Source organism: Epinephelus fuscoguttatus, linkage group LG22 (genome assembly GCF_011397635.1).
Source record: "Epinephelus fuscoguttatus linkage group LG22, E.fuscoguttatus.final_Chr_v1".
Lineage (NCBI taxonomy): Eukaryota > Metazoa > Chordata > Actinopteri > Perciformes > Serranidae > Epinephelus > Epinephelus fuscoguttatus.
Window position 1 is genome coordinate 27,937,517 of NC_064773.1, and position 17,373 is coordinate 27,954,889.

Consider the following 17,373-nt stretch of genomic DNA (forward strand, 5'->3'; position numbering starts at 1 on the left):
TCTCTCAAGGCGTTTTTGAGATATTGCGTTCACAAGGACGGGATGTACGAACTATCCCAAAACATTATGCCGCCAGCAATTGCTATTGCCAGTGTGGATGAATATATGTGTATTTACGGCCTATTGGCAGGTTATAACTCAGCTATCTATTCAAGATGTGTTACAAGTACAGTTTATTCCTGAGGACTTACGCAGGTTGGAGTAGTGGTATTTTCCAGTGGTGGTGCAGGAAGCTCCAGGGGGTGACAGTGGGGACTGGCTGCCTGTGTCCTGAAGCCCCCCTGTTGAATGGGACCTCAACCACTCCTTCCCTTCCTCATGGGACGTCTGCCGGGAGGATGGCGGGTACCTGACACCCACAAAGACAGAGTAAACTCAAGGCAAAAAGGGAGATATGTGAAAGTCCAAGTAGTGAGGTTCTGTGGTGATGATATAATTGCAGAGCTACATAATCGAAGCATGTGAGCAGATGGCAAAAAAACATGCAGCTGCGCACACACACACTCACATGCATGTATCTACACGTGCGCACACACACACACACACACACACACACACTGCTTTGGCTCAAAGCTGCCAAACACACTGACACTGCCGTTCATCTCTTCTCTCCCAGCTCCAAAGTGGCTCAGCAACAGAAGGCCCCCTTATCGCAGGCATGACAATCGGCCATATTTAATCCTCTGAGGATGATAATTGAGTTTGCACTCATCCCTTTTCAGAGCCGTCTTACTTCCGACGCCCCCATTAATACGCTTGTCACATCTGACCCTGCTCCAGTCCCCCACGCCTAGGCTTCGTATTCTCCCCACCAGGGATTGGGTGTCTCAGAGTGTGTTGAATGGTGTGACACAGCAGCATTTGTGCCTTACTGGTGTTGACACGGAACAGACTGAAATATCCAAGGGTCAGTGTTTGACTCAGTGTACTCTGTGCTTTCAAAATGGCCATAAGCAGGACCAACATGCTTATTTATATGACTAAAGAGGGCAATTACTAGTCTAAGCTGCTAGGAAATCTAAAGATCAGGCAAAAAATGTTGCCTGGTTTAAGATGTGAACAGACGGCCGTAAAAATTTGTGGTCAGAGAAAACAGTTGAGAAGAAAACACTGCAGTCTGTACTGAACATCACATCCAACAAGCATAAAGTGCAGCATGAGATCAGATGCTTTAAGGCCCAAAAAGACCGTCAGCACCAAATGCCATCGAAATTAAGAAAAAATGGTTTGAAACCAGCATGCGCCATCCAACGCCTCTGCAGCCGTGCTGTATAATTGGCTAGAGAGGTTGTTCCCTGCAGAGGTTGCGCCACTGTGATGAATGGGTTATGGTATTTCTGTCTCAGTCTCTTTAGTCTCAGCTAAAATCAAAGTATCCATTCTACTTCTCCCCCTCGGCTAGCAGAGCAAATGTTATCAGGAGGTTTAGGCCATTTTAGGGAGCTGAGGAAGAAATGCTCTGTCATTGCGCCTGTGTTTACTGCATTCCTAAATGGTGAGAGGAGCATGAGGATGCATACGGAGAGCCAGACATACAGAAGAAGAGACGTACACATTCCTGCCTGATCATCTGAAGTAGCATTTATACTGCACCAGAATTTCTTGCCTCACTTAAAAGAGAATTAAAATCTTATCTGGACCAGTTGTCTTTTTTGTTCCACAGCATTTTGTGGAGGTAAAACAATGGGTTAAAAACTGAGGTCCTGCGATGCGAATGCTGCCCGAGATAATCACAAGATTTGCTGATCTATAGTTCTGTGGTTCCCAAACCTTTTAAGTCATTTGTACACCAACAGTCCTGTCAGATGAACTGAAGTACCCTTTCATCAACGCCTGTTATTGCCTGACTTTAGGTTGATTATTGAAGTGTTTATTCATTTCTTTTACATAACATTACATTATATTCATTTGCCAGATGCTTTTGTCAACAGCAACTTACAATACATGCATTCAAACTACATAAGAGCAAGAGCGAGTTATGCTTTAGATAACTATTCTAACTTCTGATATATTACTTGAAGATTACTATTTCAACTGGTTATCCAGTGGTATTATATTTTGTTTTGCGCTGGATCGATGTCTGTTTTCCTCAGAGCCTATAGCAACTACCACAGTTTCTACAGTCCCTTTGGTTTTTCCGCAGTCTGCCATTTTTGTCACTGGGAATAGGAATTGCAAACAACTTATATTGATACTGTTTTGTAACTGAGGGATAGCTACTGTGAAAAACAAAAACACTACCGTCTTCGTGTTTTGGTTGTACAATGGTTGACCAGGTCCCCAGGAAGTGTGCTGGGCTTTGAGGCCAATTTGACATAGTGGCCAAACCGTGTAACTACAACTTCCGGGTCTGTCATTTGAAGCCATTGGGCCCAAAAAGAGTTTTACCCATAGACTTACTTAGGTAAACAGACGTTTGTAAATCAGTAATTCCATATTTTGAGCATCACAATCCAAACAAAATTACTTGTTTTACTATCTGAATTTGATCAATTGCGTCCAATAATGTTTCTAAAGTCTAGAAGAGACACTTGATTAAAACATTTCATCCCCATTCAAGTAAGCAGACGGCTCAACTGGAAGTTGGCCACTCAGCCGACAAAGTCTCTAGTGTGACTGTGGGACAGATGTCCCTGCCTACAACTCTAAAGCTGTATTCAGTTCTCTTTATACATCCATGTGGTTGATGCACTTCCTTTGTGCCGTAAACTGAGCCTTAATTATCCCAGGAGACTGCAGCCAGTGGTGGATGGATGGATGGACGGAGACAGTTGGAGCTAACTATTTTAACAGTTTATTCATTGCTTTAAACTATTTTAACTGTTCATTCATTACTTTAACTATTTTAAATGTTCATCCATTACTTTAAGCTAAATATTTCAGTGTTTATCTGTTATTGTAAGATAATTGTTTTAAACTATCAATCCATTACTATAAATTAACTACTTCAAATGTTTATCCATTACTTTAAACTATTTTAATAGTTTATCCATTCCTATAAGCTAACTATTTTAAATGTTTATCCATTACTTTAAGCTAACTATTTAAGTGTTTATCCATTATTTTAAGATAACTATTTTAAATGTTTATCCATTACTTAAAGCCTTTAACTATTTACCATTACCTTAAGGTGACTATTTTGAATGTTTATCCACTACTTCAAGCTTTTTTTTAACTGTTCATCCATTATTTTGAGGTAACGATTTTAAATGTTCATCCATTACTGGAAGGCATCTATTTTAACTGTTTGTCTATTACTTGAAGCTAAATATTTTAACTGTGCCTAATGTTAGCTTTTGACTTCAATCATTTATCCATCACTTTTGGCAGTTTAAACATCTTTGCTTGCTTGCTAAATATTTATATCTAGGTATTGTAGCTTACTCAACATGAGGATATGTGTTTTTTTTGAATTGCAATTTCATTTTCTTTTTCAAATTAGTTGAGCTACTTCACAGTATTTCCACATATCCTCAAGCACTTGCAGAAATATCCCTTGGCATAAGGGTAACTCTGGTTGGGAATCACTGCTATAGATGATGCCACACATACAACAACATGAAAAGTACACTTGATATTAAAATGATTATTTGCATGCACGTGTATGCTAATGATCTACGTGAGTGAATAAAAGAAGAGCAGTTGAGAATGGGATCTGACTGCAGATGTGTTGTACCTCAGTCCCTTTTTGGGAAGCGTGTTTCTGTCAAGAGGCATGCTGTTAAAACACAAAGGATGAGTGAATTAGATGAACACCAGAACACATTTGTTTTTATGCTACATGAGAAAAAGACTTTGGCCACATGTTACAAACTTGACTTTTAACACACACGTACACAAAGACACACACAATGGAGAAAACAAAAACATTACTAATGCATCACAGTACAGACAACAAATATAAAACACACGCCGATTTAAATATTAATCAATTGTTTCATTTTTGAGACATACAGCTAAACTACTAAGGGAAAATAAATTTGAATCCTGTTTATTCTTTGATATGTGATGTACTGCATGCACAGTATGTGGACAAAACAATGGAAACATCCTGATAGAGACTTCTCATGGGAATGAGCGTCTGAAATGCTTTGACTTTATTGTGGCACTTTTTCTAGCATGGCTTTGGACCCACAACTAATACTTGACTGTGTTAAATGGCTTTAATGATGATCCCAGAAACAGTAAGACTTTTATCGGGTCAATGCAGTAGACTGCATGTGGACAAGTTGGCAGGTCAGTTGTGGTAGTGAGTGGTAAAAGGGTAAGACTCTAGAAATAATGATAATACCAACACCATGCCAGAAAAAGAAATGTAAATCCAAACAAAGTGCGTGCTGGATGGGTGAATTTCTTTTTAAAATTATTATTATTATTATTATTATTATTGTTACCATATTACTTAGGCTTCCTTTGCATTGTATGTCTATATAGGGTAGGGAGATATACTTTTTGTCTCTGTTCTCAAATGAAACAATGAATACGATTCAGCCTAATCGTATTCCCTGTTACTCACCCCTCAGACAGGGTGGACTTGACACTGCCGGTTCGTGTAACCTTGGGCCCGTGGTGGCCCAGTGGCAGATCAATGGACTCAGAGCTGGTGTGCAGACTGGTCATGCTTTGGCAGCTCAGTGTGTCCTTGCTGCCAGCTGACGAGCTACAGGCAGGCCAGGGCCGAGCGTTGGAAGGCAGGGAGAGGCCAGAGGCCGGGCTGGAGGCCGGGGAGTCGGTGCACAGGTCTGGGGTTTTACCGTACAGTGGGCTGCTGCCACCGCTCAGGCCGCCAGCGCTGCCCAGGCTCCCTGTGCCAGAGGAGGGCGAGTCCAGACTGGCCTGCCTCGCCAGCGTGCCGTGGGGGCTGCCCAGTATTGATGGGCACTTGCCAGAGTCGGGAGTGCCCGGAGAGCTGGCCTTGCTGCTGGCTTTGGTGCCAAACAATCTGAGGGTAGAGAGGTGGGTGCAGTCATTTAGAAATGCTCAAAGAACAAGTGATGAGCATCTGCAAGATCCATACTGGAAAATGAAGAACTCTGGTATACTTTGGGTTTGAGAAAGTGGATATCATTGAGGTTATCTAATGTATAATACATTTCAAATTGTATTACTGCATTGGTCACACGCATCAAGAAACTCAAGGATCAGTGCAGTGGAGTGACAGTAACAGCTGCTTAAACATCCCCACATCTTTATTGTAACACCAATTTTAAACTACAGATAAAATACTGAGCACACTTTTCAACTCATTTATCCCTCGTAGCAAACTCCAACTCATTTCAGCTGCGAACTCTCAGTAATTTACGGTGACACATCTGCTTTCACAGCTTTGCCCGTTTCAACCCTGTGACTTTAAAGAACCTAATCTGTTAGGCCACTCTACTCTGTTCGCCTCCCACATATGCTCAGACAGCCTGCTACTCATATTGCGCCTGTCCCAGTCTGTCATCGCAATCACATGAAATATATAGGTGACACTCACTTGAGAGAAAAAAAAAAGGAAGCTTGAAGACATGCAGATGAAACGGGTGGGCTTGACAGATCGGATGGGACGGATGTTTGGACACGCCTGCAGAACGCATGCCTCTAATGATTCAGGGATTGGCGTGCCGAGAAACTCCTGTCGCCTGTCTGTTCTGATCAAACTGCTGAGCTGGATTTGCCTGGCCCAAATGAAAAGCCATCACCCCTTCATCTTCGGGGCAAAGATATGTTTCATCTGCAGCAGCTTATCACCTACACCAGGGAACAATCTATGTAATGGCACCCTGTGGCTGTGCAGCCCAGTAAACTCGCTCAATCAATCTTTCTACGAAGGCGCTGAAATATGATTTATTAAGTGTCATATTTATTTGGTGCATCCAAACATATCTAAATTTGCTAGAGATGACAGAGTGTTTTATTTAGCCATGGTGAGACTTTACTGCTATGCATGACGTCTTCGATAAATGCCCCTCTCTGTTACAGGAGTCTGGGTGACAGTCTGCATAAGAGAAATATTGCTGAGCACCACATGAGTCCATCATAATGAATGAAAACAACCTTAAATTCTGAAATAGATTAAATTAGAATCAATGGAATCTAATCTTAGTAAGACCTAAACTTGCAGCTGAAGACGTGCTTGCTGTACTAAAGAGAACATCCCCTATTGCTAATAATCGAGGGACTGAAAAAGTACAGCATGTGATGAGATGCTTGATTCACGTAGAAACACACATGGCGAGGGACAAAGACAGAACAGAGGCGGTAGGCGTGTTTTGTGTGTCTGACCTGCGGAATGTGGGAGAAGCAATATCAGGGTACTTGGAGCCTGGCTGCCTGAGGCCAGACTGGCCTGCTGAACTGGAGGTGGGGCTGGACTTGGGGGAGGTGGACAGTCCTGCGGTGGTGTCCTGGTCTGACACCGCCACTTTCTCCTTGTCCGTCTGGTTGATGGTGATGGGACTGGAACGGTCTGAGCCAACTTTTCCATCCCTGCGTTTGGCACCCGCTTGCGTTGCTGCCCCTCCAGCTGACTTGCCACTGACATTTGAGTCGATGCTGCTGGAGCTGGAGCGATGCCCACTGCGCCCTGCTGCCACCCCACTGGAGGATTTAGCGGGTCTGGGTAGAGAGCGGTACTGCAGGGTTACTTTGGAGCCACTGCAGCTGAGTAGGATGCCGTCATCCTGGGGCTGTGAGCCATCCAGGCTGGTCTTACGCACACCGCCGATGCCTGTGCCTTTGCTGAGGGCAGCTGAGGATTTGGGCGCCTTGCCCAGGGTGGCTGAGCCGCTGGCGAGCGTTGCACCACTGGAGGTGATTAGGGTACCACTGGGACCCGGGATCTTCTTGTATCCAAAAGAAGCAGTGGTGGGTGGGCGTCCAATGCCGGAGGGAGGTTTCTTACCTTCATCTCCACTACTCTTCCCAGCATCTGAGGGGGAGCGCTGGATGGCAGCTGAACTCTTGGAAGGCGCCTTGCCCTTCTCGGAGGCCTTGGCATCATCAGTTTTGCCTGTCAATTTGCATAAACACTTATTAGCACAAATACAAAAACATTATCCTCAGCAGATTCTTGGCCCAGCACTTGCTTTTATCACCTGTGGTGCCACAATGCAGGAAAAGACAAATAAGTGTACATTTTGGCCAACAGCCAGAAGTCTGTTTATCACAGCTCAGCTGCATCGGAAAGCAATACTTATCTGCAACAAAGCTGCTAAACTTGCTGAGTGGGCTGAAAATATAAGAGCAGCTGCACAATCTCCAGGCACAGGTATCAGTGGAGAAAAAATAAAAAATCATCAAATAGTTTTTAGGCAGAGGCAAGAAATTTGCTGCAACCACTAACTCTCCATTCCAAAAAATAAAAAAATAAAACTTTTAAAATTTAGTATAAAAGTGAAGCACATTACAGTCATTTTTTCACTAAAACATTTTGACATATCACAGGAGGGAAAAGCACAGGTTTAAGTAATGAAATAAATGAGGACTGAATTCTGTTTAGCTGCTTCAGTTTCAGGGTCCTGGTGTTGTTCATGCTGACTCACTGTCATGAATTATCGAGACACTGGGCTTTTCCTAGTATTAAGAATTAAATGTCTGCTGTAAAAGAGGACCATTACAAGGTCTTGATAAATTAGAACTGCGAAAGGTCTTACTGCATAGATAAAAAAAAATAGCCCAAAATATAATTTGCTTAGGAAATGCATCTGTTAGTGTCTAGATGGTTTATATTCCTCTCCATAAGTTTAAGTTGGGTTCACAAAGTTAGTCAAATACACACTGGTGTACTGTTTTGAAATAGTTTCAGTTCATTTCAAATACATAAAACATACATATTAATGACTGCACACTTGTTAATGGAATATAATAAATAAACTAACTTTAAAGAGTCTTTTTATCTAAAAGAAAAACAAGCTCAAAGACATTGCAACTTATCCTTTTTCAAATGAAACATGTATAGGTTTGTACATCAAAGCTTCATCGTTTATCACCATTGTTGACTGAAAAGAAAACTGGACCTTTTGAGATGTTGTTTTATCACTAATTCACTTTGAAACGCTCAAATCTGAATAAAAAACAACACAGCTGGAACAGATTATCTTAGTTTCCTGCCTAGCGTAATATTTTATATATCAAGGGTCCAGTACAATGACAGACACATTTTTTGTTTTGGTACCTTGTTGCCTTTCAGTTTTTTGTCTCGGTACCTGCACCATCATATGCAAATATGTTTAGGTTTTTTTTTTTTGCATATTTCTTTCCTCTACTGTTCTTTCCTTAACTGATTTTTTTTTGTAATTTTCTGGTCTGACACATTTGACATCACAGAGAGGCTGGAAACAGGTTAGTAAACAGTAGAGAGCAGCATTAAGCCCAGTGAAAATGTTACTTGGTCTCTCAAACTGAGTTATTATTATTGAAACTTGGTGCAGACTAAATTTTGAACGATGTTTGGGCGTTGCTTTGACAGAGACGTTAGTGGGTGTTTGTGTTTTTTGTCTTATGGGAAAGGGGTGCTATTGTACTTCATTTCTACCTCTAAATTCTAGATTTAAAAAAACATCTCCTACCTGGTGTTTTGTGGGCAGCAGAGGTACCCTTGGTCCTGGGTGGCGTGATGCCCACCTGGGCCGTCATGCCCCTCCTCCACGAACCCGTCTGGGACATCTGGGCCAGCGCAGCGGCCTTCTGACCGGCATCCTCGTACGAGCCCTGGGCTTGAGAGGAAGAGGAGGATGAGGAAGGCTTCCACCGGGAGGAGCCGCTGCTGGGGTCCATGCTTGCGTCCAGCTCCTCCTCCACCTTCTTCAGGTCCTCGGCTCCGGCCCAGCTGCTGCTCACCTCCTGCTCTGCATGCTTGGACCTGCCTCCTTTCTGGGACTGATGGATGGTGGGTGTGAAAGAAAGCACATGAAAATGTAAATACATGGTTCAGTTAAGTAAAGAAACTGCGGTAACTAAAATCTTAAATGTTGTAGTGTCCTTAAACGCACCAGTGGGGGGATACCTGCTCACCACTAAAGTACCATGTCATGAAAGTGCAATTTAAGTGTCTTTAAGTCATTTTCTTTGCATACTTGGTAGCAATCAAGTCTTGGCTAATTTGTCATTTAAAATCTAAAACATAAATCTGAGGTATGATCCTTTAAGAAGCGTTATATAAAAACATACAGCCACCACAAAGAGATGTAAGTCCCTGCACAAACAGAGCAGCGGGGTGTGTGTCTGTGTGTGAAGTCGTAGCTATCTTTGGAATCACCCATGTTCAGATCTCCTCTTTTGGGACACATGCAAGCGCACACACACACACACACACACACACACACACACACACACACACACACACACACAGCAGTGAAAGCTAGCCTACCTTGACAGATGGCCAGTCTCCCTAGCAACACCAGAGTCTCTTAAGAGCCCAGTCTGTTGAGTATTTCATGAGGGGCCAAAGATACTTGGCAGAATATAGCAAAAGCCTGTGAGGAGAGCTGAGCAGTGGCCTTCAGTTTGCAACTAATTCCCTCAGCTGTGATTTCAGAGCTCACACATAGACTGGTCTTGGTTTCATACTCAACCAACATGCTTGTATCTCCACATTTGATGAAGAAGTTTGGTTAGATCTGGAGATTTAGTTTTTAGCATAAAACAAGGCTTGTCTTCCATCTTTTAGAGCTTATCTGCTATCAGTTTCTGTAAATGCTTTGTAAACTTTCCCTCTCATGTTCTGTGTTAAAGCCGTACTCCAGTGATTTAGTATCGCACTTTCATAAAGTTGAGGGACTCAAAGAGACAGATTAAAAAAAGAATGATCAAAATCTGCCAAGATGTCCTGATGTTACTCCCCCGGTATGGGTCAAGCTACAAACACACTACCTACAGTTCCCATGATCCAACTCAATACCATCTTTAAAATAAAATCTTCCTGCCAATAAGCCCGCTTCTTTTAAACTCTACACCCTCAGTTTATAACACAAGCTTTCGTTTAAAGGTCCTGTATTCGATATTCAGAGTATTAATATACATAGCAGCAAATCACTATTTGCTATGAAAAGATATAGCAGAGTTATGGCGCCCTGAGCAGAGAAAAAGTTAAGCTCCTCTGATGTGTGTTTCCGTTGATGGTTCAGCTGCACATGCATGTTAGTGCTTGTAAGTACCTGCACTAGCTAGATAATTACAACCGCTCTACACTGCTCTCATAAGGTGGTACTGCTGATACCGGGACAGTCACAGTGCAGAAATGTAGCACCCATCCTCTGGTTCCCATACAAGGTTAACACCATTAGCTCTGTCAGCGCTGTTGCTGTTGTTAGCGCAGTTAGCACCATAGCTACTGTGCACTTACTTAACCATCTCCTTGAGAACTGTGTGCAGTAAGCCTTAATTAGACTCTGTATCATAGATACACTCTGAATGTCATATGAGGCTCAAGCCTAAACTGAAATTACCCTGATGACATCATCAGAATAATTTTTTTAAACTTTGGAGAGCTTCCTTTTGAGCCACAGAAGACATTATACAATGGTTTTCACAGGCTGGGTAGAGCTTTTCATAACAAGCAAACCGAATTTCATGTGTAAATTCAGTGGAATGTCCCTTTCAGTGAAATGAAACTTAAACTGAAAACTGGCTTAAACGGAAATCACTACGCTACTAGTGGCGATCAACTCCACCTATAAGCTACTGTATAGAGTTCTCCAGGGATGACATTTTTTCTGTGGGCCGACAGGGAAGTTAGCGTCGTCCTGGTTCCCTTTGTTAAAAAGCCTATAGGGATTTTTCAGTTTGATTTCAAATTACCGCAGAAAATAAGCTCTGCAGCATGCAAAAGTTTATGAAACTTGCACATTTTCTTCAGCAAGATAATATTCGCAAATGAACACCACTGTAATGATTTTGGAGATGTAAATGCAATCACCAGATGAAAAAAAAGCAAACAATACGCTACAATGAGGCTGATGTTTGACGTACTCATTTAGCCACTCGTTAGCAACCACGTTTTTCAAAACAGCTTTAAAAGGTGGCTGTATTTAGACACAGTGGTGGTTTGAGCTTAATGCTAACACGGTAACATGCTCATAGTGACAATGCTAACATGCCTATGTTCAGTATGCATAATGTTTACAATGCACACCATCCTAGTTTTACATGTTAGCATGCTAATGTTTGCTAATTAGCACTAAACAAAGTACACCTAAGGCTTATGGGAATGCTAACCCCTTGCAGGTATTTGGTCATAATCCAAAGTATGTGAGAAATTACATTTTTGACCTGATGATGGCGCTAGAGGCAAAGTCATGGGAACACTAAACTTAATACAATACTAAATAGTTAATGCATGTCCTTACCTGGGCTCCCTTGCTTTTGCGTGATGAGCTGACAGCAGAGTAGGCGGGTGTGTTCAGATCATCAGTGCTGATGTTGTCCAATGTGTCGCTCAGGCCGCTGCTCACCGAGCTGCTGTCGTCCCAACTACAGAGGAGAGGGGAGAGAAGAGGCTGGTGAGCTCATTGTTCAACTTCATGTAGTAAATGTAGCAGTTGTAGTAACAGTGGTGGCCATTTAAACAGGAGCAGTTTCTTCTGACCTTACACTGCAGTGCTCTGTGCTTTACTAACAAGCATTATGCCTGCACTCCATCTGCCATCTTCATCTTCTCACTCTCATTAAAACTTCTTAATGTCACTGAAGGATTGCAGAAAAAAAAAAAAACTGGAATCAAGTATGTGTATAATTCTCTCACCAGCGAGGCTAGCAGACTTGTAGATCATTTGTAATTGCCCAATTTGTCTCTTCAAACAGCTGTGTTCCATTTTAGGGCCCCACTGACTTGTGGGTATGTGAGTTCTTTTTTGGGAGAAAAAAAATAGGCATTGGCTCATTAATCGTTAAGCTTCTCATTAACTCTGAGTGTGTGGAGGAATAAAAGGATATTCATTGGCACTGCCATTATTTTGCTGTTGTTGGGGGCTGACAGACACCCAGAGCCCCCTAAATGAGGAGCGTACGGATCGAACAGTGATCACTTCCACACACACTCGGTTAATTACAACAAAATTACAGCTCTGAAAACTCCTGTAGTATGTTTCTCTAATCTGCAGAGCCATGCGCAGCTATCAGATACAATAAATCAACTTCAATAATAATATATTAGCTCTTCTTCCCTTTCATTGTTCTCTCCCTCACACACACACACACACACACACACACACACACACACACACACACACATATAAAATGACAGCCGTGCAGCATCGCAGCTATGACAGCTCACATACACATGCACAGTATGGACACAGAGTCCTCTCAGTGTGTGTGTGTGTGTGTGTGTTAGAGATTCCACACTTAGTTTGCATGACGAATCTGATCAAACATCCTTAAGAGTTCAATTTAAATCTAGGAGGCAGAATGAATGAGTGTTATGCAGCAGACACAGAGCGAGTGATGACAATCAATACTAACAAAATGACTGTTAACACAACGGCATCACAGTGACAGATAACAAAGAGCCAACAGTCTCCTTTCATCCTGATGTGTGTTTTCAGTCTGATGGATCCCAAACACACCCTGCATTCCAAATGATTTTTTAAAATAAAAATCCAAAACTACTTCCAGAAGCTAATTACGCTTCTTTTTCCCAGCCAGTCAATTCAGGCTTGCCATCTATAATTCATGGCAGACGAGGATGAGACCCGAAGGCAGGCGGAAAATGAGAGAATAATGACTCATTCTTTAAAAGGCTCACAGAGGAAGAAGGGAGGGGAAATGTGGGCGCGCTGGAGATGTGTGGGCATGTACAGTAGCCGATAATGGTGCTATTGATTTTCTAAAGTTTGTTCAGAAGATCAATAACCATAAGTGTCGTTACGCTTAAAACATGCATGTCATTCATTAGCTTTATTGAATCCTTTTATTGAATGGAGTGTTAATAGTCATGAAAATGAAAAACAAACCTCTTAACATGACACAATCTTGAATCTTAAATGTTAAGCAGCCTGTTTGTGTGGAAATGTAAGGAGCTGCTACTGGAATCTATATGTAAAATGAATAGATAGTCTGTATTAACCTGGCACCTGTAAAAGGTTTGTAATGAATGTAGTGCAGAGCAGACACCTTGCAACCCAGTTGTCCACTGGTGCAGTGGGAAACTGATTTGCTCTTATGACAGAATCAAAATGACCAGCATTTATCTTCACAGCCAGAGTTTGACCAGGTCTGAGACTTAGAACTGCATGAACTACAAAGAGCAGGCTTTTTATTTTGGGATGGAATTTTACAGCTGTATATAATATGTAAGGGATAATGCCCGATGAGGTGTCCATTATCAGGTATTAATGGACAATGAGGAGGCTGTTATTTCCTGATAATGAACACCTCATCGGGCATTATCCCGCTTAGTACATGGTTACTTGCCAAAGAAAGAAATTAATTTATATTTTCATGCATTTTCCAATCAAAGTATAAAGTTTTTCACGAGCCATAACTCAGCATCCCCGACAACACCTGAGGGTCTGACTAATGAGCCATCTTTTTTTTCAAAAAATACCTCACCCATTTAAATTCTATTAAGATCTTAAGTTCCGCATATTTCAGGGTTGGGCCGCTTGAGTGACAGGCTGTCTCCTGGTTTCAAAAACCAAGATGGTGATGGCCAAAATGCCCACCTTGAGGCTTTAAAATGGAGTCCACAAACCAGTGGGTGGCATCACAGTAGCTTTGTCCCTCATTTTGTACAGCTCATAGAGCTATCCGCTGTGTCACTGCACCCAAATCAGTATCAAGAGTTTTACAAAATGATATTGAACTGCTTAGTAGGTGTCCATTATCAGGAATTAATGGACACCCTGCAGCCAATCAGAATTGATTATTCACCAAGACAATGGTTTAAGTTCAAATAATTCAGAATTTTAAGCTGAGAAAATAAAAAAATCCCACTTCTGTATGTCTTCTGTGTGGTCATGTGGCTTAAAAACATTCTGTTCAGAAAGGAAGAAGCCTTGAAAAAGAAAAGAGGCTCTAGGCTTTTGTGTTATTGCACATCATAACCAATTGCTTAGCTTGCCATCCTTAATCTGTCATTTTGGGATTTCATTTTCCTTCAATTCAAAGCCATTATCGGAAAGATGCCTCAGAGATGGATATTTGAAGCACAGAGCGGCTTGTCACACGAAAAATAAATGACATCCTTGCTGTCAATCGGAGCTTTGTATCTACAGCTTCACTGCTGCTCTTTAATAAAAAGGAGGCTGCTGCTAAGTGATGTGAAAAGAGCTCTGATATCAAACACAAGTTGAACAGAGTGTTTAGTAAGTGTTTCTGTGTGCACCAGTCTATAGCAAACAAAGTCTGTGAAAATCGAATCGATCGCTTTTGAAACATGCCTGGCTTGTTCCCCTTTAATCATTTCCTCTCATTTACACTTAAGCCTGTCTTTGCTGATACGGTTGCTTTGTTTCGAGTTGAGGGCAGCATCATCTGACAGCAGCTTCTGACTTGTTCAGAGAAGCCAACAGCAATTTGAGAAATACGTCTGAGTGTTGAGGTTAAATGTGAAGTTGTTGCTGGGCGGGGTCTTTAAGTTCTGGCGCTGGCAGTGGCTGCTGGGTCACCTTGACAATCTGATTTAAAGTTACCCCTCTGCTCAGCCGACAGTGACAGGGGAGTTGCAGTGCACTCTACAGCTTCCTCTGAGACCAGACTTCAGTGCGTGACAGACAACAGGGGCAGACGGAGCCAAATTTAATGCTCCCAACGAAATGAAGCAGTCCAAAGTGACTTGGCTGCACTCCAAAACCCAAATTTTGCCTGGAGACATACAGAAAAACTGTCTGTATGTATATATAATTCTATTTATTATGAGTAAAAAATATTGGTTTTGAGAGCACACAAGCATTAGAGAAGAAACATGTGAGAAACATGCTTTAAAGATGAAATTTAGAGAGATCAAAGACACAGATGGTCTTTTACAAGTGCTGATTGCTCCTTATGTCTAATTGCACATCTCAAATATCATTCAAGCTTCTTTTAAAGTGAGAAAAGGGTTACTTTCGCCACATCGCTATTAATTTCCTCCAAACTGAGACAAATTGGACTTGATATCATGAAGTGCTGCACATTTACTTGGGTAATACAAAAAGGGGGGATGGTGAAACAGCAGTGAGAGGATGGTTAGTCTATCATCATAATAAGCAAGGCAGAGGCAGATGGCTGTGAAGAAGCTCAGTGACTTCCACTTCTTATCTAAACACGAGTCTTTTCCCCTGGCTGCAACATATCGCTCGTTCCTCCTAGGGTGGTCTCTCTAATACAATATTGAAAATCTCCTTTCTGGGGAATTAGTCTGAATTGTGGGTAATATGATTCTAACTATTTCTTTGGGTAATTCTTGCTTAATTAACATAATGAGTCACAGTGAATAGCTCTTGGAGTCATAATCACAAAGTCAAGAAGCCCTTTAGCTTTTGCATGCACTTCTGGAAACGTAATTCTTTAAGCAAATTTGGTGTTAATTAACAAACTGAGTTAGTATAATGGAAAACAATAAAAAGCAGAACGAATTTGCTGAATGGAAATGCAAACAATGGACATATTATCTTGAAGAAACACCGGTGAAGAAGTTGTAAATGTATTAGCCTCAAAGCTAGTGCTGTAGCAAGATAGTTACAGAGCTAGAGGACAAAATACACACACAAAGTGCTATTGAGAAAGCATTTAAAGGGGCTTATGTAATTCATCTTTGGCTTCTAATATATTTATCCAAAAGAAAATATTAGACTTTGTTCGAAATAGAACCATGAAGTCCTTAATGACATTGTTGTCCCTGGTGTTTACAAAGTTCACCATCCTTTATCATGACAGACACAGGCCTTCAGTGTTTGACATTAAAGTTAAAATCAAAGTTTACCTAGTGAGAAAATTTAAATCAAACTTTTCTCAAAAGCTCAAACTTTAATAGTATTTATGGTCAGCACTTTTTTCAATATAGCTATAACGATTGCCATTCAACGTATTTACATTTTATTATGACCTTTTTCTATGCTTTCATTGGTAGTGGCAGGGTCCGCCATAACTGCCCTGGCTTTAAATTGTCTTCACAAGTGTACAGGTTCCACAGGACACAATGTAGCATGTAAACCAGCAGTACTGATGGTAATTTTTTTTTATCACAGTGCATATCAGACATATCAGAGCCATCAATTACAACTAAAGCTAAACGACCACTTCCTACTGCTGCTAATTCATATTAAGTGCTCAACTGGCAAAAAAACTGGGTGACCTTTATTGTGAAGCATTCATTGAAAATGCATTGTATTTGTCACTGAGGTCAGCACTGACCACTCCTGTTCATTAAAAATGTTTTTACAAAACAAGACAAGCATCTTCTGACAGCAGATCAGTTTTATATATTGCAGAAAGTAATGGAATGGGAAGGAGCAAAACCAGTGAGCTGTTTGGCTGCATTCACACCAAATCAGGCATTGTGGCAATTAGCCGCAGGGTTGTGTAGCAGTGTGGGAGTGTCACTTAAATGACCCATTTGTGGGTAAGTGGAGGGTGGAGACCAACTATAGAAAGCCAATTTACCCATCACATAGACTGGGTATTTGTCTTTGATAAGTTTGTTTATGTTGGCTTAAAAGATTTGTAAAATTCCTTTTGATTATCATCACTGTGGTATCTGCCACAAGAGACACACATGCGCTCACATGAACAAAGTGAATGCTCTTTTTTGAAGGATAGTACAAACGAGCTGTTAATACTTTTTTTCTCCACTTTTTGATAGAAAGAGACTGTTCCCGTGGACAGCTAAAACTGACCCGGACTGAAATTATTATGATTTTAATATGTATTAGCAATTAAAAACTACAGAACTAGAAAACTGAGTCATTTAAACAAAAAATATATTCTAAAAAAATGCAAACAAGGTAAAAAGTATCACACACCCCAAAAGGATGTTACATCATGAAAGAGGGTTGTGGAACATGTTTATAATGCAAATGAGAAGGCAGGAATATAGAAGGTAGGTCTATCAGGGAATGCAATCTAGCAGACATTGCTTAGCAGTTGCTTTAAAGGCAGGAGGACATGACTCTTCAAAATAAGGAAGTAGCTTATTTCACTCCATAGCACCAGCGTCCTTTCAGAGATTACCTTGAAACTCCAATCTCAAACTAGAGAAGGGTCAGGAAATGATTTCTGAAAGCCATATACTTCTGCACACAGTGAGGTAATGACTGAGTCATTGATATTGATCAACATCCCTACAAACCCTGCAGATAGGTCAGGGAAAGCCATCCTCAGTGCCCCGGCTGCTCCAGTGGAGCTGCTCAGCCAACAGTAATAGATGACTGTGTTTGTCTGTGTGAATAGGAAGCTGGGGACTGCTGAAGA

General features: G+C 41.4%; 1 protein-coding gene across 12 annotated transcripts in view; it reads right to left on the minus strand.

Moving 5' to 3' along the window:
• The window catches only part of nav3 (neuron navigator 3), a 539,739-nt gene that overhangs the window by 36,369 nt on the left and 485,997 nt on the right, over positions 1–17,373 (minus strand). For 10 of the 12 annotated variants that reach the window (XM_049566143.1, XM_049566145.1, XM_049566140.1 and 7 more), the window contains 6 exons: positions 11,331–11,454; positions 8,553–8,862; positions 6,268–6,994; positions 4,517–4,942; positions 3,677–3,718; positions 192–349 (listed from right to left, as the gene is read on the minus strand). In XM_049566143.1, coding sequence (XP_049422100.1) covers positions 192–349; positions 3,677–3,718; positions 4,517–4,942; positions 6,268–6,994; positions 8,553–8,862; positions 11,331–11,454 — 1,787 coding nt within the window. The remainder of the gene's footprint in view (positions 1–191; positions 350–3,676; positions 3,719–4,516; positions 4,943–6,267; positions 6,995–8,552; positions 8,863–11,330; positions 11,455–17,373) is intronic. The other 2 variants (XM_049566146.1, XM_049566149.1) reach the window with 2 other exon arrangements.